Genomic DNA, 12276 nt, shown 5'->3' on the forward strand with positions numbered 1-12276 from the left:
TTTTTATTTCAAAACCAGGAAACAACCACATTAATAAGCATATAAAATCCATCCAAAATATTCACAATGCTGTTACAGAAAAAGAAAATAACGAAGAGATACCATGTGAGAAAGGCCTACACATTTCGGTCCAAGCCAACACACATCTGATGCAAAGTATGGAATGCTCTTATGCACAGCCATAGGGGTAATTTCCTAACATACAGATACTCCATATAGAAATATCATGTCTGGACGTGCTAGAGGGTCAAAGGAAGGGCACAGAAATCTGTGTAACTGAGTCAAAATGTCAAAGTTGGGAAAGAAGACTTATATAATACTTCTGAGAATAAATATCTGGCATGTAAGCCTGATAAAAAGCTAGGTAAAATTGGATGTAATACAACTGCATTGTGCAAAGCTGGGGTATTTCAAATTAATTCACAGCAGCAAATTTAACTGATCTCTGCAACTGTATCATATTAGGGAAGATAGAAACATCATCACTAGTTACTGAAAACGTCAGACCCCCCAGAATATACATCAATGGGAACTTCTCTAACCTGTTCTGAAGCAGTATGTTGGTAAGAAAGCTTGGGCTATCTATGCTACAAAAGTCTTGCTGTCCTTCCTACCTTTCTGAGCCTTTCCTCCTTTTACCCAACTTGGACTCCGTGAGCTTACCTTTCTTCTAGCAAATCCAGTAATGAATTCCAGCAGGTAGACCTGAGTTTGATCAAGTCCAAAACTGCAGACTAGATGCAGACTTCATCTTAGAGCAGGAGTTTAAATTGGACCTACCTCTGTGCTACCTTTAGACAGCTTGTACAGGCCTGGACAGGCACAGGCCTGGAGTCTCTTGACAGAGCAGTGCAGTCACTGAAGTAAAGCTCCCACCCCTTGACTGCAAGTATAACCTACGTGCTACTTTTTGCCTACCTGAACTGAACTGTGCTAGCCAGAGTGCATGTACACACACACACACTCAACTGCCCAGCAGTATGACAAGTGGGGATACCAATGTTTTCTGATGTACAATTACTGTCTGCCACATCCCTTTTAACAGAGGCGCTATTATAGAGCTGTACACACCTACACAGCACGCTGCTGAGCACCACATCATCATGCAGATATTCCAGAGAGGATACATGGGGCAAAAACGTTAGGCCTGCAACCAAGCAGGGGACTGAGCACTACAGACCTTTCATACTGCTAAACTAGCAACTTCCAGTACCTCTATTTTCTAGTCCTGCATGTCTACTTTTATGAACTTACATGTACCATAACTGACCATGCCTGTGTCCAGAAGGGTCATGCTATATGCCTCTGTAATATTTATAGGAACAACTGCTAAGAAAAATATAGCTTTGAAAAATAATTTTTGTCCTTGCACGCCTTTAAGTAACAATCTGCAAATTTCAGACAGAAAAGCCAAAAAGAAAATCAAGAGAAGGCAGGAAAAGTTACTTTCTGGTTAGCAATCACCACCCTCAATCATCCATAGAATGTTTAAAACCATGTCTGAAAATATAATCTAACAACACTCATTGTAAGCTCCAATATCACTTCCTAATGAACACTTGGGAACAGTTATTTAAAATAGCCACCAAAAAATCCCTAATAACGGAGATTTTGGTGGAGAAACATACCTCTTCTCACAAGTACACAATTCCTTGAATTTCTTTCCAGAGGGCACAAATAACTTAAAGGTAATGTGCATAATTGGCTCTGTTGTACATACCACCCAAAATGATCTCTTTTTTAGTACCACATTCCTCCTTTACAGTCCTTATTGCGCCTCAAGTCTACAGCATCTTTTGTTAGAATAGCTATTTCTCTTAAACTTCCTCAATTTCTTTATCTGTACATTTTTGTACACCATTAAAAAAATAAATATTTACAAAGTGACATACAAATAAATAAACTGAAGTAAAAGTATGCTTTCAGTTTGTCTATACAAAAAAAAAATAAAAGAGCAGGAAAAATATGCATGTGACTTGGTCCCCTTTTACCTGAGGCTAAAAAAAGTGCACACTGGATAGGAAAAAGCAAACTTGGCTTTTTGGTAGGCTTGCTAAATTCCAGTGTAACACTGTACACACGCACACAAGATAGACTCAAAGGGCTGGGGACTTGTTTAGCAGGTCACTTTAACTCACTACAAAAATAGTAATTCAAATACATAATGGTCACTGTGTGCATAAGTATGTCAACCCCAAATGGCAATTTGATGTGAGGAAAGCAAAAAACATTGCCAGCTCTTCTCTGTTCTCCTTGTGTTTGACAGGAAAGACGAGATTATTTTTGCAAGTGCCAGGTGCTTTCCAGTATGGCAGACCACCCATATCAGATTCGATTAATGCTGGTAAGCCTGGCACAATGGGCAAGCATGTGGGTGAAAAGAAGAAAATAGCAGCAATTGAGGAGGGGAAAAATGTCCCAGTTCTCATGGTTTTCTTTGCTCATTCCTTTAATGACTCTTTAGGCATGTGAGAGTTGAAGAATGGGTGTTTCACAAATCTTAGGCAACTTCTTTGTTAGGTCGTATGCTGTTCAGCTCCACCATGGGGTTCTTCTCTAAAGGGGATGTAGGGTTGGATGCTGCTCGTCCTTCAAAGCCCCTGGAGATGTCTTCAAAAGTCCTGCCCTTGGTCTCCGGCACTTTGAAGAATGTGAAGACAAAGAAGATGACCAGGAAAACGAGGAAGATGAGGAAGACATAGGAGCCACACAGTTTCTGCAGGGAGGACAAAAGCAAGAGGTTTTGATTTGAAAATAAATCCAAATGCAAGGTCATTTGCCATTGACAGGTCAAAATTCCAACACATTTCTCCAACAATGCCCATCTTCTCATCGATGTTTTTTAAAATTAAATCAGGTTCCTGTGGGCTTCTGAAAGACTTTATGTTCCTAGGGGTGACCAAAATTGAGGCTTTTAAAGGGAAAGCCTTGATGTGCTAACAGAGATGGCTCTTTCAACTATTTGCAAGCTTCAAGCACTTGAGACACCAGAATATAAGGTGAGCAATGGCACTTCAGTAACAATCCTAAGACTGACTCAGGGACCTCCGGAAGATTCACTAGCCCTCTGCTCAAAGCAGTGACAGCTTCCAGGAGAGGTCAGGTTATTAAAGCTCACACAGTCATGTGCTGGAAGTCTCCATGGATGGAGATTCTACAGCCTTTCTGGACACCTATTCCAATGCTGCAGTGCTCTCACAGTGCTTTATAAACCAGGACTTACCTCTGCATAGGGGAAGAGCATTCCCACCAAGAAATTGGAGGTCCAATTGGAACACCCAGCCACTGCCATGGCTGCGGGCCGTGGGCCCTGGCTGAAGAGTTCTGCCACAATGAACCATGGGATAGGGCCAGGGCCAATCTCAAAAAGAGCCACAAAGCCAAAAGTGGCAACAATGCTGATATATTTGATCCATTCCAAAATGTCCTGCAAGGGAACAAAATACAATCAGCTGCAGTTTGAGGCAAACATGGCACAGCACAATGCCAACTCCAGTGTCACAACTTTCTCAGCTGCACTGTGAACACTGTAGCAGCTTCTAGAGTTAGAAAATCACGCTCCCTACTGCACACTCATGTATAGCCCCAGCTCTACCTGCCCTACAGGACAGCACTACAGATGTAAAGTCTTATAGGTCCCCTGCTGGGGTCACCATGAATAAGAACACTGTTTACTCACCTTCAGAGCTAAACCAACAGTCATAACAGCAGCACACACAGCCATGCCAGCCAAACCAACTAAATGGAGGGTCCTGCGCCCTGCACGCTCCACCAGGAAGAGCTGGGAAAAGGTTAGAAGAAAAATCCATTACTTTGGTAGCAAAAGCATAACAGGCTCCCTTGCTCAGTGTGTCCTGCACCTCTTTTCTCATCTGCCTGTAGCCCTCAGTGACAGTGGTGATCTCAGTGCAGATCACCAGACTACTCCATCCTCAGCACAAGTTTTTCCACTCTGGTTCTTGCTGCTGCTTTCTCTCATCACTTTTCCCCCATGCACTCCTTTTTCACCTTTCTTTTCACCTAGGAAAACAATACCTCTTTCTGCTCACCTCTCCTCCCACAAATGCCTTTGATTAATTCTTTTCTTTGCTCCTGCAGGTCATTGCCTAGCTCAATGCTTTGCCACAGCCACTGGCTACTTGTCTTTAGTCACATCTCTTAAAGAGGCCCAGGCCTCCTTCCACTCACCGACACAACAGTGAAGACCGTGTTCACCACGCCAGCTCCAATGGTGGCATACACAGGCTGTTTGATACCAGCTCTTTCAAAAATCCCAGTTGAATAATAGAATACCTGGGAAGAGAAGCAAAAGTTGGACACAGTCATGATCCCATGTTTGAGAGCATGTCCCTCATTCTCTGCCTAATTGGCTTGCACATCCCAACAGGGAGTTTCTAAGCAGCACTCCACAGTTCCAGTCACGGTTCATTCACTTGGTGCAAGGCTGCAGTGTCTTGCCACAGTGTGCGTGGGAAAAGTGAAAGCCAATACAATACCTCAGCCATCTTTGCCATATCATACAACAGTGACCTCCAGTCAAGGCACAAAGAGGTTTTTGGAGGTACAGTTCTCTCTGCATCAGTGGCAAGTGCAAGTTTAGCCACAGATAAGGGAGGCCCAGCAGATGGGACAGGAAGATAACTCACAGCATTGATGCCTGAGAGCTGTTGGGAGAGCTGCAGCATGATGGCAATGATAATGGCTTGACGATAGTTTGGAGAACGGAAGAGCTCCGGCACAGTGGCTTTTTTTTCTTGGGACATTTTAGCACTTTCTTCTTTCATCTCCTGGATGTCTTGAGACACATCTTGTGTACCACGGAGCTTCTGGAGAACTGGAGGGAGGAATCAAAAAACGTCAGGCATAATACTCAGACCTACCGGCCATGGGTGCGTGTCTGTATCCTGCCCTGCTATTTCAGGAAGGGCACAGCAGGAAGAGTGGAACACCTGCCAGCTGGTGTTTGGGCCTGTTACACGGGAAAGACCAAGCCTCTACATGCAGCCTTGCTCATCTTTTCAACCCAGGTCAGGGTGTTGTGATCAACATGGAAATCAGGCACAGGCCCTAGTCATGTTGATTGATCTCCAAACTTATATTTGATCTCAAATCCTGTTCATGCTCTTGCCAGAGCTGATCTCAGACCTCCAAGCTCCTTGTTAAATGTCATCCTATTTCCTGCCTTTCAGGAGGAGTGGCAGCAGCTCATCCTGCTACTTCCCACCAGGCCAGGTGCCACTCCTCAAGTCTTAATCCCACCTGGAGCCTCTGTTGGGATGCCAGGTTTCTCATGCTTTCTGGCATTGGTGCAACCTAAAGGATGGGAGGGTACGCCAGGCCTGATGCCCTCCAGGAGTCACACCCTAATCCACCACAGGCTCCAGAGTCAGACCTGGCCTCCCACTCAAGCTCAGTGTAGGCTGGGAGCCAGAACACTGCCCTGCCCCTTCGAGATGAGTTCTTACCTGCTTGTGCTTTCTCTTCTTCCATCTTGTTGATCAATAGGAAACGGGGGCTCTCAGGGCAGAAAAGAAGACCCACACACTGCAGGATTGCTGGGAGGACTGTGAACCCCAGAAGCAGTGGCCAAAGTGCTTCAGTCCCCATGATTCCCTCCAGGCCAAATATCTACACCAAGAATTAGAGAGAAAGCAGAGTGATTTAAACACTTCAGTTCCTCACTCCCACCCCAGTATTACAGGATCACATACTGCACCTGATGGCAAGTACAACCCTCCTCACCCTCCCCCAGCCCTCCTTTCCCTCCCCCACGGGTATGAGCAGGTTGTGCCAAGCCTACCTGAGCCACCAGGATGCCCACAACAATGCCCAGCTGGTTGAGGGTGCCAAAAGCTCCACGGACACTGGTGGGTGAGACCTCACTGATGTACATGGGCACAAAGCCGGTGCAGAGACCACAGAAGACGCCAATAATGAAGCGGCCAATAATCAGCATCTCCACTGCCTTTGCCGCCTTAGAGAAGGCCATGAGAAGGCCACCAGCAAAGGCCAAGACATTCACCAGTAGCATGGAGTTCCTCCTGCCCAGGAAAAGATGTTAAGACTGAGCTTAAACTGCCAACAGGAAAATCGCTGGGAGGAGGATAAACCTGACCATGATCTCCTGTCTCAGTGGTGGGAACAGAATAATACCCATTCAGCTCCTGCCTTGACCTGAAACCCTTCCTTTCTTTCTTCAGCCCACATTCTCGCTTCATCCCCAGACATCTCCTCCCTTCCGCTCACCTCTGCCCTCTTCCTCCCAAAACTGCATTGCAGAAAGGAAAAATACCCTAACAGATTGTATCCCTCATCCCAACTTACCTGCCAAATCTGTTGACAAACACGCTGACTGAGAAGGAGCCGATCATACCTCCTACTGAGAAGATGGCCACAGAAAGGGACCACAGGGAGGTGAGGAGCTCTTGGGAGACAGCCCTCCCACTCCTATCTGACAGGGTTTTGTTGAAGAACGCCCGGATGATCTGCAAGAGATCAGGTGGAGACAGTTACAATCCAGAAGGAGGTATTTTGCACTGGTGAGAGGGGAGACTACTGTCTTTCTTGTTGCCATGAAAACAGTAGACCCCCCCACCCAAAAAAAAAAAAAAATCAGCAGGCAGCAACAAGTCATACAAGGGGAAGATGAGGGTGCAGAAAGAGGAAATAGCATGATGAGGGAGAGATTGCTTCACTGAATTGGGGGTTGAGGGTGGGCAGGTGGGGTACACACAAGACAGCAGTGTTTATTAGGGAAAACAGGCTTATCTTCTGAGTATTTTGGATTTGGTGAGTCACTGGTGGTTCTTGGGAGGAGGTGTGAGACAGTTGGGAGTGAAAGGGAACAAGAAAACGTGAACAGAGAATGGAAGGGGACATTTCTGGCAATACCAAAACACTGGAAGCAGGGAGGGGCTTTCTGGTATGGACATTGTTAAAAGAGACACAAGGCTTCACTGAAGGATGAAAAGCAGCATTATGTAAAACAACTCAACAAGGCCATGACGCTGATTTCAAAGGCATTCCCCCAGATAATGAGGGAAATTTTGCATGGGCTGGGGGGACAGAGTGTCTGTCCCCAGCAGATGGCAGCAGGACATTAGCTAGGGAGGACCAACCCCCATCCCCCATCCCGCTGGTGATGTGACATCTCTTCCCGGAGCCAGGGTGGATGTGGTATTGGTGACTCAGTTCTTGAGAGAGGAACCATCTTAAAGTTACATGAAAACCACATCTCTCATTTTCTTCATCTCTCCTTTCTTAGGCTACAGTCATGAGATGATTCGGTCAGAGTGCCCAAGTCACAACCCTTTTGCAAGCACTGAATCTATACTTAACACAAGGAATGAATAAACAAGTAAAGAAACCTGAAATAAACTAAACTAGGGCAACTGTAATCCTTACCAACCCTCCACTGTTTTCTGCACACTGCTTGCTACATTCGTTCTGCCATGGCTGGTTTATTCTGACTCAAAACTGAAGTTGCTCACATTCCTCCACATACTACATATGGCAGATGGAGCCCTCCTGCTCCCCCCCCCTTCCTAATTAGGAGAATTAACCTCTCTGTGTGCTCTTTCTCCTCCCCAAAAGTTTGCCCTTCCTGTCCATTGTTGTATTTAAAAGGGGACTTTAAACGCCTTATTGACTTCATAAACCAGAACCAAATATAAGCTTGGATGACAGTCCCTCTCCTTTGTCTCTGTTTTCCCATCAGCCCCTCACTCACACCATCTCCCCAGCCCATTCTAGTTCTCACCTTCTCAGGTGCATTGATGACACCAGTATTGTACCCAAACTGAAGAGAGCCAATGGCAGCAATGCAAACAGCATAGATAAGGGGTGCTGTGACTTTCTGTGGAGAGAGGAAACATTTAGTTAATTTGACTTTCTAATCAACTTGAGTTTCTCTTCAGCATGAACAGCAGCTGCACCTCATAGGTGCCATATGCAAGCGCACCAAGGGCCTGGAATGGCCTTTCATCCAGCAAAGGTAGGTACCTACCAGTAGCATCCCCTGGATCTCCCTCCCTGGAAAGGGAAATGCAACTGTACAGAAGGAAAAAGTTCTGTGACTACAAGTGGGAGAGGCCTTGTCAGGGCCTCCCCTTTATTATCTCCCGACCTTTAACAACTATTCTCAGCTCATTAGTAATGAATACACTGGCTGCATTAGTAGCTGTTATTTTGGGTTGATCTGCTTTACAGAAGCTTTTGCTGATCTCTGGCCTGTCATGAAAGAAGGGTCTAACTTTCCTGTGCCAGCTGACAAGTTCCCATAAACTGAGTCTCAGATCTGCCCATGAGCTACACTGGCAGTCACTCCTAACAGTTACAACACGCACTCTTCAGCAACAGGCTTGTTTTTCCCAGGCTAGAGCTTCCCAACCCTGCCCCAGGGCACCTGGCACAGCAGCCTCCCTCAGAGATGGCAACAGTTACTGCCAACCTTCCCGTTTATTTTTTCTTGAAGCTGTGGCAATAGTCGATATTTTAAATGAAGCACACTCCCTGGAATTTCAGTATATGTCAATCTCTGTTAAATTAAAATAAAAACTGCTGAGCCCTCAGAGCCATGGAGAAAGCTGGAAGGTCCAACCCTCAGAAGTCTCACATACTGAGAAATGTGTCAGTGAAAAACATCTGACATTTTATTCGGTTTTGAAGCTTGTGGCATTTAAGCCAGCTCCAAGTGAGGGAGGTGTGGGGGAGCAGGTGACTCAGGAGCTGGCGCTTAGGCCAACAGTGCTTGAGTTGGCACAATTTGGAAAGATCGTGTTTCCATCTCAGGAGGAATTGGAAGCTTTTCCAAAAATATTAACAGTCCCTTTTCCAAGACTTTCCAATTATTGTACTTATACTGGCAGAGTAGAGATAAGTACTTGGTGGGGCCTACTATCACAGCTCTTTCAGTCACTCACTTTCTAGCCCAGCTCCAGTAGCAGCTCACAGAACTGCCCAGTTTTTGGTAATAGCCTTCTTCCAGTGCTCATACCACCTTCACCAATCTTTCAAGCCAAGCATGTATGTCCTTCTGGCCTGCACAACCCTAAGACGCCTACCAGTTCGGCCCCAGTAAACAGAAACTGAGGAAATTACTCTCGGGCATGGCTTCCTCCACCTACATCATGTAAATGTCTCAAGCTTGAGTTCTCTTCCTGCCGAGGTCAGTAATGGAGACAGAGGGGACAAGGTGCAGATGTTCACCGAGGTAGCATTCACACCTGAACACACCCTAGGCAGTCTAGGCATTCTCCATGGCACCCTGTGACTTCTCCCCTCATCTTTATCTCGAGAAAATTTGGCACAGAACCACAAGGACGCAGCTCTTTCAAAGCATCTGGACGATGCTGTAAAAAGGAATTACAATATTTAAGCACTTTTAAGACCCCAGGCTAGGTCATCTTTAGTCAGTAGGTATAGTTAAACTGCGAACAAAAAAACCCAGCTCTCCACATCTTCAACTCAAGAGCACCTTTCCCCCAGGACTCTGCTTTGTCATGGTTTGTGATGACCACAGCTGGCCTTTTGCTTCCGGCACCTTGCTTTGTGGGTACCCCTCACCTACATGGCACATACATAAGCTGTAAGTTGTTCTGCCCTCCTTCATACTTCCTTCTCCTGGTTGTTGCCTGCTATTTCTCTCCTACCCAGCCTCCTACCACCTAGCCATCACGTGGCATGACCCATACCCTCCAATGAGCCAGGCCGTGATCTAGTGTATGGATCATTTGTTACTGTTGCAACTGCCTCACTCCCCAAAAGGCAAACAGGGAGCTCAGAAATAGTACAGCTCCACCCACTCTATCTAAAGGCTCAAGGCTGAGGTCTGTACACCAGCAAGGAATTCACACCACCCCCCCTCCCTCCGACCACAGGCATCAGTAGCATTCGTTATCCAGGAGATGCTCCTCACCAGCTCCCCTCCGTCACCGAGCGGAACTCCAGAGCTGTACAACTTGTTGAGCCCGGCGGCAGCAGCCTCTCTAAGCGACCTTGACCGGGCGCTCCCCTTTTCTCTGCCTCATCCTCTCGCACTGCCCCCATCTCCCATCAATATGGCGATGCAAGGCCTCGTCCTTCCCCGATCCTGCTGTTCCCGTCTAACTATAATCCCCCGGCATCCCGCTCCGGGTTCCGCTGGGAATTTGCTGTCTCTCTTGGTACATTCAAACACACACATCATGAGCTCGCGCCACTGCTACACACCTCACTCTCAGCTGCAGATGAACTACGATATCGACAAATGTCCCCAGTTCTCCATAGGAGAAAGAAGGGAAAGATACACTTCGCCGCCTTCTTGAAATTTAAAAATGCCTTTATACTCATGCCACCACCAAACAAAATGCCTTTAATAACAACCCCCCTTCTAGCATCCTAAACCCTGAGACAAATCGAGTGCGGCGCTGCCAGCAAAACAAACCTCGTGATCAATACCCTAAAACCCGGACAGCGTCATGTGCATCATCAGGCCACGCGCATGAAACCAAATCGATCTTGCGACCTACAACAACCCGTTCCAAACTGTGCCCGCCCCCGTGCCCCGTCTCCCCTCCCGCAGATGGGGGTTTATTCCGAGCCACCCTCCGAAGGGGCCAAGCAGCGGCCCTGCCGGCACCACCGCCGCATCCATCTTCACTGAGACCAACAGACACCCGGCGCGGCGGCGGCCACCGAGCCGACAAGCAACCCCGGCCGCCCGCCGGTCGCGACAGCATCCCCGCTTCCCGGCCCTCCGCCGAAGCGCCCGGGTACCCGAGCGGCGAGGGGAAAGAGGACGAGAAGGAACCCGCGCTCCCCATCCTACCTTTTTGTCATCCATGGTCGGCGGCTCCCGGACAACGTCTGCGGGCGAACGGCCACCAGTCCCCACCTAACGGAACCCGCGAGGAGGCGGCGCCGCACCCGCCCACGCCCGAGACTTGGTGCGCGCCCGCCCCGCACGGATTTATGGGCTCGCCACGGGAGGGTGGGAAGGAGGGGCGGGGAGGGGCTGCCGGGCATCCTGTCATTTCTGTTTTCAAGGAGAAAAAAAAAAATCACGAAACACCCCTCCGAGCTCGCACCACTCTCTGACGAGAACTTGCGTGCCGGGCGGCCAGGCGGTCATGGAGCGGGGCGGGCGGTGGCACCGGGCGGAGCGTGCCGGGCGGCGGGGTGGCCATGGAGCGCCCCGGCTCCGCTCCCCGCTCCGCAGGGACGCAGGGAGAAGGCACGGGCGGCGGGGACAAGGGCCCACCGCACCTTGGATGTCACGGGCAGACGTTGGCTAATTGGTACAATACCGCTGGTTTGCGCCGAAAGCAGCTGCGTGGCACAAAGCGACATCTTTATTTATTATTTATTGTATTTAAAAATAAAGATATTTATTATTCGGTCTATAAGCCAAAGCAGCAAGGCCGGCAGTGACGGTGCAGAGAGGCAGCCACACAAACAGCACGGGCAGAAACCTGAAGTCTAACGCTGTGCTCTGTGGGTGCTCATCCCTCCTCCCAAAGCTGTGCATGAAGCACAATTCTGGATAGCTGAGTTTGGGGGATTTTTTTGTTTGTTTGTTTTGTTGGTTGCATGTTTTTATTTTTAAAAACAAATTTTTCCTATGATGCTAGAATCTACGGGGGCAAAGCCAAAGCTGCATTTAGCCTAAGACTGGCACCCTTCCTTACAAGGGCATGTAGTGACAGGACAAGAAGGAATGGCTTCAAAATGACAGAGGGCAGGTTTAGATTAGATAATAAGAAGAAATTCTTTACTGTGAGAGTGGTGAGGCACTGGCACAGATTGCACAGAGAATTGTGGATGCCCCTTCTCTGAAAGTGTTCAAGGCCAGGTTAGATGGAGCTTTGAGCAACCTGGTGTAGTGGAAGGTGTCCCTGCCCATGGCAGGGAGATTGGAACTAGATGATTTTTAAGGTCACTTGTAACCAAAACTGTCCTATGATTAAATCAAACTAGGCTACTGTGCTCCATAGTCATTTACTGTCCATCCTTCAGGTCAAACAATTACCAAACTCTTCTAGGAGAATAATGAAGAGCTGTGCTTTGAATCTCAGGCAAAACTGCTGTCAAACAATAGAAGTCTTCACTGAATTAAGAACCTGTCAAGGACTTCGACTTCAGCAAATGGCAACAGCTGAGAGCTGGGGATGAGGGCAAGGACAGGGGGAGAAACCTGACAGCCTGTTTTTTCATTGTTAGAAAAAACACCTTGAGACCAGACACCACTTTTGTCATAAGATTCTGGGGAACTGGAACAATCACATTTTAAATTCGCTT

At 47.6% G+C, this 12276-nt stretch overlaps 1 protein-coding gene across 1 annotated transcript; it reads right to left on the reverse strand.

Moving 5' to 3' along the window:
• Positions 1–2431: 2431 nt before the first annotated feature.
• Positions 2432–10930, reverse strand: SLC2A3 (solute carrier family 2 member 3). The gene is made up of 10 exons (XM_017830164.1): positions 10808–10930; positions 7760–7855; positions 6325–6485; positions 5801–6041; positions 5466–5628; positions 4647–4834; positions 4189–4293; positions 3680–3781; positions 3224–3427; positions 2432–2716 (listed from the first exon to the last, which is right to left on the reverse strand). Exons 1-10 carry the CDS (start codon positions 10820–10822, stop codon positions 2501–2503), a joined length of 1491 nt encoding a protein of 496 aa, XP_017685653.1. The 5' UTR covers positions 10823–10930; the 3' UTR covers positions 2432–2500.
• Positions 10931–12276: the final 1346 nt, after the last annotated feature.

This window comes from Lepidothrix coronata, unplaced genomic scaffold (genome assembly GCF_001604755.1).
Source record: "Lepidothrix coronata isolate B3197 unplaced genomic scaffold, Lepidothrix_coronata-1.0 Scaffold174, whole genome shotgun sequence".
Lineage (NCBI taxonomy): Eukaryota > Metazoa > Chordata > Aves > Passeriformes > Pipridae > Lepidothrix > Lepidothrix coronata.